At 42.0% G+C, this 18,250-nt stretch overlaps 1 protein-coding gene across 1 annotated transcript; it reads left to right on the forward strand.

The window, feature by feature from the left end:
- Positions 1-1,166: 1,166 nt before the first annotated feature.
- On the forward strand, positions 1,167-15,089 carry npy (neuropeptide Y). Its single transcript, XM_078228331.1, has 3 exons — positions 1,167-1,354; positions 8,671-8,751; positions 14,983-15,089. Exons 1-3 carry the CDS (start codon positions 1,167-1,169, stop codon positions 15,005-15,007), a joined length of 294 nt encoding a protein of 97 aa, XP_078084457.1. The 3' UTR covers positions 15,008-15,089.
- Positions 15,090-18,250: the final 3,161 nt, after the last annotated feature.

The raw sequence follows: 18,250 nt of genomic DNA on the forward strand, positions 1-18,250 counted from the left end.
CGCGTGAGTGAGCCATGAAGCAATTTGCTCAGATGCCAGTCCAGGGAATGACGAGGCTGGTAATCTAAGTGTTCAGATATAGTGTTCTTAATAGATAATAGTTATGAGTCGCTAAAGTTTATTTTAAATGCCATTGTCTTGCAGGTTCTCCTTTGGGATATTAGAGGAGGAAGAATGCAGAGTAGATACGACGTGAAGTTTCCTTTGATTGGGTGGAAAGCAATCACTGTTATCAGTCATGCATCAGGACGCTAAGTGACAGGACTCCAGCACCGGCGCTACTGACGTAGTTTCGCCTTTGCAGGAATGTGATAACGAATTCTGGTCAGTTGAGTGTGACCAGGAACCTCCCTCATTCCACCAAGGGAACACATAAAAAGCATGACATGTCAATAGCTGCTCAGACTCAAAAAGGCAGCGATCAGCCAGAGAGCAGCGGCAACCTCCTGTCAGATTCCTAACAGATTCCAACCATCCGCAGAGCTGAAATGTGAGTATGTGGACTTGGGACAGCACTCGGCAATAGATCAGTTAGTGCATTCCAGGTGGTTCCGGGGTAGAAAGGTTCAGGTTTATATAATGTACACATTAAATGTGATGGGTAATGCAATCCAGAACGCGGGGCGTGTGAATCGATATAGTTTGGCCGGTTGTGATTTTGAATGGCTGGATGCATCTTAAAACCAGGAGTTAATAATTTTGAAGATTATGTTTAAAACTTTCTCAATGAATGTATTTAGCAGCGAGCATTGGTTAAAACATTTCTTATACCGATATCAAACGGTTATTATTCAGGGGATTATGAAAAGTGAATAACTGGTCTCCAGCGAAAATGGAAATAAAACACTTTATTTGTGGGACAGAACTTTAAAAGGGGCCGATTTGTGTGTAGGCGCCTTTGGGGAGAGAAATTGCGCTGATCCTTATGTGGAGCTAAAGGATGTGAGTGACAATCCCTTTACAATGACACTGACAATTCCTCTTCTATATGTGTGACCCACAGTAAGTGGCAGCATTCTGGGGCGCATTTTACAATGCTGCGAATGTCATTTCCCCTTCCACCTTAACAAAGGAATAAAGATCAATGTTTGTGTTTAAATGATCACGAACTACAGCGTGTCTGGAAAATGTTCCTCTTCCTTTACTTGTTTTTCCCCCCCTTTCAGATGCAGGGCACCATGAAGCTCTGGCTGGGAGTGTTCACATTTGCATTTTGCATGCTGATCTGCATAGGGACATTTGCCGATGCTTACCCCTCCAAGCCTGACAACCCCGGGGAAGGTGCCCCCGCAGAGGACCTGGCCAAATATTACTCCGCATTGAGGCACTACATTAACCTCATCACAAGGCAGAGGTGAGACCACATGCTGGCAAGTGTATCACTTTCAATCGGGCTTGTCGCAATTAAACATTTGCTGCACGCTTATTTCTTTGCGGTTTAGGACAGAACCAACAGGAGGGAAGAGGCTGAAATTGGCAATGTGACAGCTAGTGTAAGATTCACCTCAATCACAGGTTTTTTTAACTTGAGAGTTTTACAGCACAGAAAAGGGCCCTTCGGTCCATCCTGTCTGTGCTGGCCATCAAGCACCTATCTATTCTAATCCAATTTTCCAGCACGATCTGTAGCCTTGCATGCTATGACGTTTCAAGTGCTCATCTCAATGCTTCTTAAATGTTGTGAAGGTATTCTTTATAAATACTCAATAAATTAACTGCTTTGTCTCGGCATATCTCATGTAACAACACGTTTCTATTAGATCTGTCATACAGTTTGGGAGATTGGTCCAGTGTCCGCTGCCTTCTCTGGATAAATGAGAGCGATAGAGCGAGGCTGTGCAAAATAACTGGCGGTGGCGCCTTCCCACTGGGTCTGGTTGAGTTTCACCCGCAGAGCCCAATGCGGGAAAAATAGAGCTGAATATAACAGGAACGGGGAATATCGCATAACCCATATCTCTTATCACCTATATAGAAGATGATTGCTGCAACACTAGTTTGTTTTTTTCAAATGAATCTGTGTTTCTGATGTATTTGCCGTATTTAAAACGAATTGAGTCCAGAGAAGCTTCACTTCTATTAGCTTTGTGAACACTGCCTCAGGGTAGAGTCCCCCCCCCCCCCCGCCCCGAGTAACGACTTAAATACACCGGACTTCGAACGAATTGGTTCCCATGCAAGGTTAGGGTCTATGCAAATGAAATGTTTTGGTGGATTGGGGCAATTTCTGTAAGAGTTAATTCCACTGTGGAGTTGACAATTGTGAAGCTAATAGACCAGAAACAACTAATAATATTGGCCAACATTTGCACAGAGTGAAAGCAGTAACATCCCGTAAGTGATGTGATAAGGACTTGGCCTTGGTCTAATCTCTGGACCGATAACTTTCAGGCAATTGATTTCGTGGTCACAAATGGACCATAATTACATTTTGCCTTTTCTCTTTGCTTTAAACAGAGGATACAGTTAGTAAATTGTCTGTGGTTTTGGTCTGTATGTCTGATCTGGTACATATGGTCCCCAGGCGTTTTGTTCCTCGATGCCCAGGTCTAAGAGGAAATTCGTTCGATCAGTTCCTGCTTTCAAACCCATTCACTATTATTTCACGAAGTGTAACTAAGCTGAACCGACTGACGTTATTGCACCGGTTCGCCCTGACTGTTGCATTTTAAATGGCCTCCAACACCAGAGATTGGGGAGGCACTAAAATGTCTATCCACATGTCTGTGGAATGGCAATTAATAGCAGGTTACAGAAAGTTACTATGTAATATACTGTGGCTGGAAAACCTGAACACCACAACTTTTCTCAGTTAGATTGAGAGATCGGATGTTTGGTCAATTAGTTTGTTCCAGAATACATGGCGGGACCAAGGGAAGGTGTAAAGCGTCCAAGGAGCATAAGAGTGACTTCTGAGGAGCGTTGAGTGACTTCTGAGGCGCAATCGTCGTAAAGCAAGTAAATGACAGCTAACATACAGCAAGGGAGCCACAAGGACAAGTGAGATAAATGTCCTTTTTAACACCATATTGGTTGAGAGAGAAAGATCAGAATTCCAAGCTCTTTTCATAGAACCTCCACCTAAACTGAAACGGTGCGGGTGCTGGAGCTCTGAAATAGCATGGAAAATGCTGAAAATACTCAGCAGATCTGGCCGCATCCGGGAGAGCTGGAGCTGCCGTTTCCCGTCTGTACTTTCATCGCCCGTTTAATGTCCCTTTATCCAATTACTTGACACTTCACTTTATGGGAACTCATTGTTTCTGATCCAGTTTCTTTCCTAGTTATTGATCCACACCAGACTTCAATGCCACGCTGAAACATGGCTTACTGAGTTCATAGAATTATCCCACACTGCCACCCAGCGATCCCATTTCAGCAGAATGTTCCGTCTTCGCAGCATCTCCAGAGCATGTTCTGTCCCGGGGGCTGAAATGGAGTCCATGTGAAGTATTCATGCTCAAGTCTGCAGGTCCAGTACTAAGGGATTTAATAATGCAGAGCAGTAAATCAACAGGTAGTCTAGGATTGGAAATAAAAGATTGTGACAAGGAGTGCGGGACAACTAAGTTCTTGTGCTGGTGTTTTGGCAATGCGAACCAGGGCGTTAGGGGATATACTTTATTTATATGAGAAGTTGTTTTTTCTGCAACTTGCTGTTTAAAAACGGAGTCACTAAAGGATAGTTTGGCAGAGTATTGATGGTAAACTCCACCTTGGATGTGGTCCGTCAGCTGGCAATCTTCTAATTCAGGCCGCATTTCCCCGTCATTAGTGCAACGAGCAAAATGGAGCCATTCGGCCCATCATTGTCTCAACAGCTCCTTGAAAGAGCTATTCAAATGAATGCTCTGCTCTGCCCTCATAGCCTCATAAATATTCCTTCTCGGGGAATAACCAATTATCTATAGAAAGTTACAACGAGTCTCTTTCCACCACCCACTCAGTGCATTCCAAATCTAAACAATTGCCAGCCTTTAAAATAATTGTCCCAATCTTCCCTCCAGTGCTTTTGGTATTTGTTTGAAAAGTGTACTCGGGTTACTCATCGAACTGACAGTTCCTTATCAAGATTCTTCATAATTACATGAACCTTCCCTGCATAATAGGAGCAACCCCAACTTCTCTGTCCTCTCCACAACAAAATCCCTGGTAAATCTCCTCTGCACTTTTGCCAAGGCCTGGCATCCTTTTTTATTCATACATGGGCATCACTGGCTGGCCAGCATTTATTGCCCATCCCTAATTGCCCTTGGAGGGTAGTGGAGAGTCAACCACATTTCTGTGGCTCTGGAGGCACACGTGGGCCAGACCAGGTAAGAACGACAGATTTTCTTCCCCCAAAGGACATTAGTGAACCAGATGTGGTTTTTCCCCAACAATCGACAATGGTCTCCTGGTCATCAATAGATTCTTAATTTCAGATTCTTATTTTAATATTGAAATCAAATTCTACCATCTGCCATGATGGGATTCGAACTCGGGTCCCCAGGACATTAGCTGAGTTTCTGGATTAATAATCTAATGATAATACCACTTGGCCTTCACCTCCCCTAAAGCCTGGAATTGGATAGAGTAATGATTTATAGAAGGTTTGCCACAACTCTTTGCTTTGGTACTCCGCCTGTATTAATAAAGCCAACATCCCACTTGTTTGTTTTAACTTCACCACTTTCTGCTGACCCCTTCAAAGAATTATACATGTGATCCTATAAGACTCTCCATTCCTGTAAGTATAAGAAGAGAATATACACCATGATATTTCTTGTACATAAAAGAAATAGGAAATTACAGTGTAGATCTTTACCAGGGAGTAAAATTGTGGTGATCCCATTGCATCATTTGTTTATGGTTTATTAGCTGGGATTATTTACAATAGTCTTTGCTTTAAGAAACCAACAATCCATAGCCTAACATCATTGCCTCTCTGAAGTCTCTTAAGTATTAATGCCCCAAGGAAAACAAACGCTTTAATGATTTTGAAGTATTGGAATTTGTTAATATAATTTAAATTGAATAACAGATACCTGTGATTCAATGCAAAAACATTTAATTTAACCTTAACAATCCAAAGACTACTTGGTTCAATAAACTAAAATGCCAGATTATTTACTCAATGTACGTCTGAGAGATACAACTAGAATGATAAATTGATGGGAGCCACTGATGCTCTTACAATCAGCTGACAGTCTTAACATAGTAGCTCATTGTGAAAATATAATGGAACTGAAAAGCTTCCAGGATTCCAGCTGTATCCATTCTGTTGAATATGTCAAGCATTTTCAATGTATTACATTTTACAAAATCCAATTTTAACCATGATATTTTTTCAGATACCATACAAATGCTCTTGATATGTTAAGAAATAGGTATTGCAACATTTTGTCCTGAATTATTTCACCAGACAATTACAGATGAGAGGTCATTTGGGCCATCTTAATTCAGATCTTAGAATCTTCCCATTATAACATTCAATTGTGAAATGATTCCATGGTTTTAATCTGTGTATCTAGAAGTCCATTCAATGTGTTGTTCACTCCTTGTGGAAAGAAATATTTTTGAATACAAGTCCTTTCAGAAATTTGAATCTGTATCCAATTGTTCTACATTCACAAGAAATATTCCAATTCTACCCCTTACACACCTCTTTTCAGGCAACAATGAAAACAAGGTACCCAGTTAATCCATGTAATTCAGATCCCTGGCACTAGGGATCATCTTTGTGCTTCTTCTCTGCATTTCCTCCAACACTAACTTGTCTCCCTCGTGTTTCCCTGACTAGAACTGGACCTCATGGTCAAGGAGACATCAGTCAGTCAAAGAAATGTCATCTGGTCAGGCAGAAACACAGAAAGAGAAACAAAATTAATGTTTCATGTTGATGGTCAAGATGTGGTCTGACTAGAGTGCAGTGTGATCATGGCTTTCTCTGACTCTGTCCACTATTTCTTCCTCGGGTATTCAGTTGTTTTTTGGCTGCTACTCATCATTGGTTGGCTATATTGAGGGTAAAAATCAGTAAATGGCAATAGCTCAATGATTATGAATTGACAGCTTGCTTACACTGTGCCAATTTTCTTTGCCTTTTTTTTGCCACTGACATTGGCCAATTTCACCCCTGTTACGTGTTGAGCCTAACATTTGTAGGTCTTTTTAATTTCACGTACAGCTGTTGGAACATTGTCACTTTCCACCGACATTGTGTACAGTACTCTACATTTCTTAGTATCACATACTGTTTGCACCATTTTAAAACTTGAGGCAGAATACAAATGAACAAAGTTATATGCCTCAAAGCAAAATCCACACTTAAGAAAAATATTGCAGTTACCAAGACAGAGTATGTGTATGCACAAGCCTGCTGTTCTTAAATGTTGAACAGTTGAACAGGGCGGCACGGTAGCTCAGTGGTTAGCACTGCTGCTTCACAGCTCCAGGGACCTGGGTTCGATTCCCGGCTTAGGTCACTGTCTGTGTGGAGTTTGCACATTCTCCTCATGTCTGTGTGGGTTTCCTCTGGGTGCTCCGGTTTCCTCCCACATTCCAAAGATGTGTGGGTTAGGTTGATTGGCCATGGTTAAATTGCCCCTTAGTGTCCGGAGATGTGTAGGTTAGAGGGATTAGTGGGTAAATATGTAGGGATATGTGGATAGGGCCTGGGTGGGATTGTGGTCAGTGCAGACTCGATGGGCCGAATGGCCTCTTTCTGTACTGTAGGGTTTCTATGATTTCTAACAGACCTCATCATGTGATTGCAGCTAATGTAAAGTGCTAGTTTCAAGCAGACTCCACACACCAGACATGGGTCTGTATCATTGACATTATACAATGCTGAGTTTTCCTTGCCTGCTGAGATATTTATCTTGGTGAAGCCCTTTTATATATGTAAAAATTTAATTGTGTCTGTGACTGATAAACTACGCCTGGTGCAGATGATTAATAGTATTGACAAATGGGTGCATTTATCATCTCAAATTTTCAGCTTTTGGATGGGGGAATCGGATAGAAACAGGCGTAGACATTGAGCTCCTCACATCTGTTCCACATTTCTGTGAAATGATGGCTGATCTGTATCCAAATTCCATCCACCTGTCTTGACACCATATCCTGCAATACCATTGGCTGGCAAAAATCTATCAACCTCAGATTTTAAATTATTAATTAGGGTGGCATCTGCTGTTTTTTGTGGCAGAAAGACTCCCATTTCTTTGTGTGAAGCAATGTTTCCTAACATCTCTCATTGACCTGGCTCTGAGTTGAAGATTGTAACCCTTGATGCAAAAAACATTCAATTTATCAAATCAATTGCTTTTAAAATCTTAAACCTCAATCAAATCAGACTACTACACTTTAGTGATCGGTGTACAAAGTCCTAAATATCTTTGAATACAAGTCTAGCTTACATAATCTATAGTTATTTAATATAATCAGTATATATGTAGTAACGGAGATCAAAGTACTCGTGAGGGTGCAAAAAGAATGTGAGGATATACCAGGAATGAAAGGTTGGACAGAAAAGAGAAGGCTGAGTGTTAACTTAACCAATGTCTTTAAAATTATGAAGTGCTTCCGTAGGATAGACACAGAGCAAAACTAGAGGCTATCATTTAAAAAAACCATGAAATTAAATAGGGAAATCAGAACAAATTTCTTTACTAAGGATGTAGTGAGAATATGGAGTTTGTCACCACAGAGTAGTCAAGCAAATAATATAGACACAGTTATGGGGAAGCCAGACAACAAATGAGGATGAAGGGAATAGAAAATTATTCTGATAGTTCGATGTGAAGAACGTAAATGCCACCATTTGGGCCAAATCACCTGTTTGTGTTTTACAGTCTATGTAATCTCTCCACATAGTTTAACCCTCTGAGTCCTGGTGAGTCTGCACTGTACATAGCATTCAAAATGTGATTTACCCAGGGCTTTGTATAGTTATAACATAACTTTCACCCTTTTATTTTTACAGGGCCATCCTGAGCGGTTACCCTGTAGAGATAAAGGCGAACATTTATTTAATCTTTTTCATTTTTATTTGCAACTAACTACAGCATTTTAATGATCAGTGCACGTACACTCATAAATCTCTTTGAACATTCACTTTTCCTAACTTTTCACCATTTGCTTAAAAAAAAGATGATGTTTCACTTCTTCAATAGGGGCCAGTTCATGAAGCGATCAGTTTCTGGCCGGTTCTGAGGTAGTGTTGCACCTGAAATACCTTTCTTCCTTCAGGTTCCGATTGACTTACTGTGGACTATCTATTTTTAGTTGTTTTTATTTATAGTGTTTGTACTCACAGTTGGTTAAATCAACCCTCAGCCTTTTCAAGTGAACAGTGACCAACCTGTCCACCCTTTCATGATAAGTATAACTTTACATTCCTGGTGTCATCCTCATAAATCATTTTGCACCCTCTTCAATAGTTTATCTATTACTACATAAATATTTATTACCCAGATCTAAGACCATAATGGAAGCATAATTATTAGCATATTTGTCCACCTATGAAAACAAGAAATGCGATTGAGTGATTCAGAAGTAATAGTATGAATAGTAGAATTTGTTTGACATGCATGCTTTTTTTTAAAAAATGGAAAATTTGCTGAATTAATCAACTGAACAATTTTGCTAATGGTTTAAAACATTTGGCTCTTTTGTCTGCAACAGGTATGGAAAGAGATCCAGCCCTGAGGCAGTGATCACTGATCTGCTGCTGAGTGAAAACTCAGAAAGTTTTCCGAAATATAGGTGAGTATACATGGCAAGAATATTTAGTAATGCAGCTTTTCATGACAGAAGTGTACAGCTACAAGCAATTCAGTAGTGACAGCACCAGATGCACCATTTGAAAGATGGGGGTGGATATGCATTAATTGACTTCTGCAGCTTCATTAAAGTTAATTAGTTTAGTCTAGGTTGAAGGAACATATTTAAATAATGGTAGGTTCAAACATCTAAGAATTGATGGGAAAGTCCATCTGAAATTCAATTCTTTTTGCCATATCACAGTCACATCATGGAAATACCTAACACCAATTTCCTGTAACAATTAGTCTAGATTTTTAATAGTGCCTTGTAATATTTCCAATGATCCATGGATTTTAAAGTAAAAGGAATGTTCAAGAAAATGAACAATGTAAAAGTAAATCTGTCAAAGCTAATTTGATTGCTAGAAAGAAAAAGGTAGGATTTAAATTCAACTTTGCTGTTCTAACTGGTGTGAGGTAAAAGGTTAACTAGAATAAAAGTGAAACGCATTAAAGCAATAAGGCTGGCATCAAGAATGTAGGAGCAGGCCATTTGGCCCCTCAACACTGCCAGTGTGATAGGGCACTGCCCACCCATGTCCCTCACTACCCAGGCGCTTTACAGGGCATGGTCATCACGACTTAGTTTTCATCTTTGAAAACCAGTGGTGATTCCTGCCAGTGTGACGTCAAATCATGATAGAAGTGTACAGTGGGCGGCACGGTAGCACAGTGGTTAGCACTGCTGCTTCACAGCTCCAGGGACCTGGGTTCGATTCCCGGCTTGGGTCACTGTCTGTGTGGAGTTTGCACATTCTCCTCGTGTCTGCGTGGGTTTCCTCCGGGTGCTCTGGTTTCCTCCCACAGTCCAAAGATGTGCGGGTTAGGTTGATTGGCCATGCTAAAAATTGCCCTTAGTGTCCGTAGGTTAGAGGGAGTAGTGGGTAAATATGTAGGGATATGGTGGTAGGCCCTGGGTGGGATTATAGAACATAGAACATAGAAAGCCACAGCACAAACAGGCCCTTCGGCCCACAAGTTGCGCCGATCACATCCCCACCTCTAGGCCTATCTATAGCCCTCAATCCCATTAAATCCCATGTACTCATCCAGAAGTCTCTTAAAAGACCCCAACGAGTTTGCCTCCACCACCACCGACGTCAGCCGATTCCACTCACCCACCACCCTCTGAGTGAAAAACTTACCCCTGACATCTCCTCTGTACCTACCCCCCAGCACCTTAAACCTGTGTCCTCTCGTAGCAACCATTTCAGCCCTTGGAAATAGCTTCTGAGAGTCTACCCTATCCAGACCTCTCAACATCTTGTAAACCTCTATCAGGTCACCTCTCATCCTTCGTCTCTCCAGGGAGAAGAGACCAAGCTCCCTCAACCTATCCTCATAAGGCATGCCCCCCAATCCAGGCAACATCCTTGTAAATCTCCTCTGCACCCTTTCAATGGCTTCAACATCTTTCCTGTAATGAGGTGACCAGAACTGCGCGCAGTACTCCAAGTGGGGTCTAACCAGGGTCCTATAAAGCTGCAGCATTATCTCCCGACTCCTAAACTCAATCCCTCGATTAATGAAGGCCAGTACGCCTTCTTGACCGCATCCTCCACCTGCGAGGCTGATTTAAGAGTCCTATGGTACCCTTCATATTATACTGCTGCTTCACCCCATTGGATCTGCCAAAATGGATCACCACACACTTATCCGGGTTGAAGTCCATCTGCCACTTCTCCGCCCAGTCTTGCATTCTATCTATGTCTCGCTGCAACTTCTGACATCCCTCCAAACTATCCACAACACCACCTACCTTGGTGTCGTCAGCAAACTTACCAACCCATCCCTCCACTTCCTCATCCAGGTCATTTATGAAAATGACAAACAGCAAGGGTCCCAGAACAGATCCCTGGGGCACTCCACTGGTCACTGACCTCCATGCAGAGAAAGACCCCTCCACAGCCACTCTCTGCCTTCTGCAGGCAAGCCAGTTCTGGATCCACAAGGCAACAGCCCCTTGGATCCCATGCCCTCTCACTTTCTCAAGAAGTCTTGCATGGGGGACCTTATCGAACGCCTTGCTGAAGTCCATATAGACCACATCCACCGCTCTTCCTTCGTCAATGTGTTTGGTCACATTTTCAAAGAACTCAACCAGGCTCGTAAGGCACGACCTGCCCTTGACAAAGCCGTGCTGACTACTTTTGATCATACTAAACTTCTCTAGATGATCATAAATCCTGTCTCTCAGGATCCTCTCCATCAACTTACCAACCACTGAGGTTAGACTCACCGGTCGGTAATTTCCCGGGCTGTCCCTGTTCCCTTTCTTGAATATAGGGACCACATCTGCAATCCTCCAATCCTCCGGAACCTCTCCCGTCTCCATCGACGATGCAAAGATCATCGCCAAAGGCTCCGCAATCTCCTCCCTCGCCTCCCACAGTAACCTGGGGTACATCCCATCCGGTCCCGGCGACTTACCAACCTTGATGCCATTCAATAGTTCCAACACATCCTCTTTCTTTATGTCCACATGCTCGATCCTTTCTGTCCACCGCAAACCAGCAGTACAACCACCCAGATCCCTTTCCACCGTGAATACCGAGGTAAAGTATTCATTAAGCAGCTCCGCCATTTCTAACGGTTCCGCACAAACTTTTCCCCCTTCACCTTTTAAGGGTCCTATGCCTTCACATCTCATCCTTTTACTCTTGACATATTTGTAGAAAGCCTTGGGATTCTCCTTAATCTTACCCGCCAAGGCCTTCTCATGACCCCTTCTCGCTCTCCTAATTTCCTTCTTAAGCTCCTTCCTACATCCCGTATACTCCTCTAAATCCTTAACACCTCCTAGCTCTCTGAACCTTCTGTACGCCTCTCTTTTCTTATTCACCAGGTTCATCACAACCTTCGTGCACCACGGTTCCCGTACCCTACCAACACCCCCCTGTCTCATCGGAACGTTGTCATGCAGAGCTCCAGACAAACATTCCTTGAAAATCCTCCACTTTCCTTCGGTACTTTTCCCCAAGAATGCCTCCTTCCAATTTACCCGTCTAATTTCCTCCCTGATGACACTGTATTTCCCTTTACTCCAGAGAAACACTTTCCTAGCCTGCCTGATCCTATCTCTTTCCAATGCTATCGTGAAGGAGATAGAATTATGATCGCTATCCCCAAGATGCTCACCCACCGAGAGATCTTCCACCTGTCCAGGTTCATTAGCCAGCACCAGATCAAGTACAGCCTCTCCTCTAGTAGGCTTATCCACATACTGTGTCAGGAAACTCTCCTGGACACACCTAACAAACTCCTCTCCATCCAAACCCCTAGCCCTAGGGATATTCCAATCTATGTTTGGGAAATTAAAATCTCCCATCACGACAACTCTGTTATTCCTACATCTCTCCAGGATCTGTTTCCCCATCTGCTCCTCAACATCTCTGTTACTATTGGGCGGCCTATAGAAAACACCCAGCAACGTTACCAACCCCTTCCTGTTCCTAACCTCCACCCACCGAGACTCCGTAGTCAATCCCTCCACGGCGTCCACCTTCTCTACAGCCGTGACACTATCCCTGATCAACAGTGCCACTCCCCCCCCTCTCTTGTCTCCCTCCCTGTCCTTCCTGAAACATCTAAAACCCGGCACCTGAAGCACCCAGTCCTGTCCCTGAGACATCCAAGTCTCCGTAATGGCCACCACATCACAATTCGAAGCAGCAATCCACGCTCTAAGCTCATCCACTTTATTCACTACACTCCTGGCATTAAAATAGACACATCTCAGACCTTCAGCCTGAGCACTTCCCTTCTCCATCACTCGTCTAACCTCCCTCTTACCCTGTTTACATTCCTTATCTATTTGCGAGCTAACCTCCTCGCTCTCAGTCCCCTCATTTCGATTCCCTCCCCCCAACCTTTCTAGTTTAAAGTCTCTCCAGTAGCCTTAGCCAACCTTCCCGCCAGGATATTGGTCCCCCTGGGATTCAAGTGCCACCCGTCTTTTTTAAACAGGTCACACCTGCCCCTAAAGAGGTCCCAATGATCCAAGTACCCAAATCCTTGTCCCTTGCTCCAGTCCCTCAGCCACGCATTCATTCTCCACCGATTGTGGTCGGTGCAGACTCGATGGGCCGAATGGCCTCTTTCTGTGCTGTAGGGTTTCTAAGATTCTAAGAAATGGGGGAAATGGGGATGGGGGGGGGGGGGGGGGCAGTATTCAACCATGCCGGACATAAAGGCCTTATAATGAGGTTGAAATTCATTATGTCACAGACGGGATGGGGTGGGGTGGGGGGGGAGACATCTGAAACAGAGACCTCTCTGGTGCAAATCCCATTATGGCCCATTATGGTGTGAGATTTAGCGGCAATAACAGGATTTGCACCCACAGTGGATGGGTCTGCCTAAATCTCACCCAAAATCTTTTTTTAGTTTCTATGCCATTTCATTTCTCCCTATCATAAATTCTCTTGTCTTTTCCTGTATTATTTTTTCCTTTTTACATATAGAAGCTTTTACACTCCATTTTTGTTTCTTGCTAGTTTATTTTTATATTCTATTTTTCCTTTTGTCAGTTTCTTGGTTCTCCTTTGCTGAATTCTAAAATGCTTACTATTGGTTTTGGCAATTTATAAGCCTCTTCGTTTAATCTCATACGATCTTTAACTTCTCTTGTTAACCATATTTGGATCACTTTTTCTGTTGGGGTTTTGTGCCTTCAAGGAATATAAATTTGTTACAGATCATGAGTCTTTAGATGCCTGCCTACTGTGATAGCTTTTAATGTAGTTTCCCAATCTTGCCCTCATACCCTTGTAGTTTCTTTTGTTTAGATTTAAGACCCTAGTTTCAAATTGAACTGCATCACTTTCAAACGTAATGTCAAATTCTATCATATTATGGTCAATCTTCTCTGAAGACTCCTTTATAACAAGATTATTAATTCGACCTTTCGCATTGCACAATACTAGACCTAAAATTACCTATTTTCTCAATGGTTTCTCAACACACTGTTCTAGAAAACAATCTCTCATAATTTCCAAGAACTTGTCCTCCACAGCATTAGAACAATTGGGTTTACCCAGTCTAAATGTAGAGTTGATGTCCCCCATTATTACTGTATTCCCCATGTTACAGGCACTTCTAATTGCTTGATTTATACCATGCCCTACTTTACCAATACTATTGGTAGCCAATAAACAACTACCAAAGTTTGCTATCGTGTTATTCCTTAGCTCCACTATCTTGCACAAACATTCAACTTGTACTTTGAATTTGATACACAAACATAAATTCAGCTTTATTTCCATGCTATCAGAATATGACCTAATCGATGGTGAGGTGAGTATTTGGTGTGAAGAATATGGGAATGGTGGAGCTGAACAAATCAAGTGTAACAAGAAGACAGAAGCTATAGCCTGATAGCATTATAATTATCATTGCATTATTGGAACGAGGCTGCAAAGATTTTAAACTTTGGAATAATCAATATTGTGTTTAGTTTACAGATGATCCTATAATTAACTTTGCATTAAAAGTGCAATAAGAATGTATGAAATAGAAGCAGAAATAGTCATTTAGTTCTTTAAGCCTGCTCTGCTATTCAATAGGATTCCCCTAGTAAGTACTGGTGAGAGGGGATTTTCTAGTCTCTCCCACAGACGGGCTGTGGGGAGGGATTTTCCATTCCCTTTCGCTGACAGGCTCATCCAGTCTTGCCAAAGTCAATGGGGATTTAAATGGATCGCTGCTTCTGCCCCAGAAAATCCCACCATGGTGGGACTAGAAAGTCTTGGTGTGTGTCTGAAAGGTTTTAAACTAAAAACTGAACAGCCAATATTTTCGTTCATTTAAAAAAATAATTACAAATGTCAATTGAATTCATCTCGCAAACATTTATCATTGGATCAGTGCATGGTCTGTTGTGGTACTGTGTCAAATAGAGCAGAAAAAGTGATGCCAAATAGTTGTCTAATTGGAATAGCAGCAAAACTGCTAGCTGCAACTAGTCTCAGTAAAAAAAAACTTGTGGGGTGGAGGGGGTTGGGGATTGCGTGGGCAGGGAGGCAGAAGATAAAAGCCTCCACCTGAGGCACTTGTATTTGTGAAAGACAAGAAAATGAGTGCATTGCCCAGAAAAACATTGCTTTGCATGCTGAACGTGTCTTCAATTTTATATTGGAAGTCACATTTACTCATTCTTTGTTTCTGCTTGCAGGTATGATGAACCTTCCATGTGGTGATGAAAATACATATTTTCTTTAATGTGACCTACACTTCAACATCCATTGTGATGGAAATGAGACATTCTCACTGTTTTAAAGACCCTTATTTTACATTCAAAGGCAGCCAATGCATGTAACCATCACTGAAATCTGTAGAACTTTTTTTTCCTGCACCATATATTGTATATAATGTTTATTTAAATATGTAATCCATTACAACAGTGAAAAGGAAATTATTCTTTGTATGGTGAGGACTGGTTTGTGCTATTAAAATTCAGTAATAAAACAATACAGTCTAAATGGAGATGTGTATAAACTTATCTAATCATGACATAAAGCTGAACAAGAAAAACTTGTTATCTATTAATAGTGTTTGTGAACTATGTGGAATTGTTGTGTGTATCATACTTCACTGCAGCTCCTGTGGATTATAAATGAGTTTTCACAACAGTGTACTTATCCAACATCAAAATATATACTACTTCAACACAACCACTAAATACTAAGCCTAAATCTTCTTCGCGTGTTGGTGCAATTTGAGTGCAAGTCAAGAATGCCAGTCTCTTCCTACTGTGAAAAATTAGGCTTCACTCAGAAGCAAATGAAGCGACTTCATTAGTATGTTTAGTTTATTACATTGGTTGTACTCAATTCTTTGAGGACGAGATGGTAAAGGGCAATGTGTTTTAATGAACTCAACATTTTAGAGAAGAACAGGAATAAAGATCTTCAATCTCTGGTAATAAAATATGCTCATGTAAGTAGTGCTAACCTATACTAAGGTTGATTTTACTTTCATGAACCAAGCAGATTACGCTCTTCATGGAAACATGGGGGTATGTAGCTTTAAGTTTATAGCTGGTGCACTCTTGTGTACACAGAATAATTCCGTATGGTGAAGATATTTGAAGAGTTGTTATCAATAGTTGTAACCACAGTGAGCGAAACTGAAGTTTTGAATGCATCCTGCCCAGTTGTTAACCCAATCTATTAACTTCAACGTTTTGGTAACGTAGCTGCAAGACCCTTTAGTTATGAAAGCTTAGGGAAAAATGGAGAAGTGGGAGGTGTTGGAAGAGGACTTGCAGTCTATAAACCCAGAAGAAATGGTTTTCTCTTAGTCCTAACAAATTGAGGCAGAATTTACTTCAGATTTTTCACTGGTTATCCAGCCACAGCCAGTAAGACTGATAGTTGGTCAGGATTGCAGCTGGAGGGAGAGGTGCAAAGGAATGTCAGACATCACAGAGAGGGGGAGTTGGTCAACCTTGATGTTGATTGTGTGAATGTAAACTTGGTGGGCGAACGATTGACATGCCTGTGCCTTGCCTTAAATGCACTTTCCAGCAGGACCCCATTCCCTCAAACCTTCCCTCAGTTGTCAGGCTGCTGATGTGATGATGATGTAACATCACATGATTGAGTAACCGAGATCTGGAGGAAGGAGAAGTCCCAGCCTCATGCAGAGTTCCCACATGTACACAGTAGCCGTAAATAAAGAATGATGGTTTTAACAAACTACAGTCTCAAGTAGCCTTCTTTGGAAGAATAGATAAGCTCCAAATAACCCCATCTAGACCCTGAATACATAACAAAACATGGTGGTGGCGGACAGTGAGCAAAAGATCCAGAAAAAGTTAAGCAGCTACAGACCCAGCAAATCAAGAGATCCTTGAAAGAAGGCTGAAAAGAACAGATTCCAGACTCCATTGGGCATCTTGGCTGCAGCAGGCGTAAACTGAGACAGCCTCAAAGTCCAGGCAGCCATGAGCATTGACTCACAGCAACAAGCAACACCAGCAAAGCAACAACAATTCCATAGAATCCACACTACCACTCCCAGCACCATTCTGGAATGCTGAAAGCTTGCAACAGGCTCAGAACTGGGACAAATGGAGAAAGAAATTGATAAGATATGGAGCTGCTTCTGACTTGCACAAAAGAAGATCAAAAAGGTCAGGTCAGTACACAACTTTACACACTTGGATCTATTGTCAATTATGTGATATCAAGGTAGGGAGTTGGTGAAACTTCAACTCCTTAAGAAGTCCTGCAAACATTTGATTCATATTTCAGCCCCTGTAGCAACTTAATTGTAGAAAAAGTAAAATTTAACAAGAGACGGTAAAATCCAAGAGAAAGCTTGGATTCATTCATCAACGATGTATACAGGCTGGCAGGAAACTGCAACTATGGAATCTTAAGAGGTGAATTGATTCAAGGCAGAATCATAGGAGAGGTCCTAGACAAAGCATCATCACATCTCTTGCAGACAAGTGAGGATTTAACACTGGTCAAAGCAGTACAAATTGCAAACTAAGCTCAGAAAGCAAAATTGGGCTTTTGATTGTGGAGAAGGCAATATCCTATGGAGAAGATCAAGCGAGACCATTTAGCTTGTAGGTCATAAGTGAGAAAGTGTGCCAAAACTTGGTGTGGCACATTGGCACAGTGGTTAGCACTGCTGCCTCAGGGACCAGGGACCTGGGTTCAATTTCGGCCTCAAGTGACTGTGTGGAGTTTGCACATTCTCCCCATGTCTGCGTGGGTTTCCTCTGGATGCTCCAGTTCTCTCCCAGAGTCCAAATATGTGTGGGTTAGGTGGATTAGCCATGCTAAATTGTCCCTTAGTGTCCCAAGATGTGTAGGTTAGGGGGGTTGGCAAGGTAAATATGTGGGGTTGCAGAGATAGGGGCTGGGTGGGATTGTTGTCGGTGTAGGCTTGATGGGCCAAATGGCTCCTTCTGCACTGTAGGGATTCTATAATCCCTACAGATCACACCAAAATGTTGTGTGATTTCAAGAAGAAATTAATTATAGCTCTTGGGGCTAAAGGGATCAAGAGATATGAGGGGAAGACAGGATCAGGACATTGAATTTGGTGATCAGCCATGATCAAAATGAATGGTGGAGCAGGCTCAAAGGGCCGAATGGCCTACTCCTGCTTCTAGTTTCTATGTTGCTATGATTCTATTCTATGATTAAGCCTGCCAAAATGGGGTAAAATATATTGTGGCAGGAACAAAGTGTACAAGTGATAGAATGCTGAGCAGGGGGAGCAGATTGCCACAACTGTGGGGGGAAAAAAACTACCTGACGCTCAAAAGCAGTGACAGTCTGTAAAAAGAAAGAAAATATTAAAACAGGGCCACATGCAAGAAGTGGACGATCCACAGAAAAAGGAAATAACTTTCGTAGGGGAGATAAATGATACTGAAAACAAATACTGGAGTATTAAACATGAAACGGATGGACACCCCA

Source organism: Mustelus asterias, chromosome 2 (genome assembly GCF_964213995.1).
Source record: "Mustelus asterias chromosome 2, sMusAst1.hap1.1, whole genome shotgun sequence".
NCBI lineage: Eukaryota > Metazoa > Chordata > Chondrichthyes > Carcharhiniformes > Triakidae > Mustelus > Mustelus asterias.

What these genes read in the sequence shown, in the direction of transcription:
- npy (XM_078228331.1), top strand. Translation starts at nt 1,167, where the DNA reads ATGCAGGGCACCATGAAGCTCTGGCTGGGAGTGTTCACATTTGCATTT. An exon ending in AACCTCATCACAAGGCAGAG is followed by an intron (nt 1,355 to 8,670) that starts GTGAGACCACAT and finishes TGTCTGCAACAG; the next exon opens with GTATGGAAAGAGATCCAGCC. An exon ending in GAAAGTTTTCCGAAATATAG is followed by an intron (nt 8,752 to 14,982) that starts GTGAGTATACAT and finishes TTCTGCTTGCAG; the next exon opens with GTATGATGAACCTTCCATGT.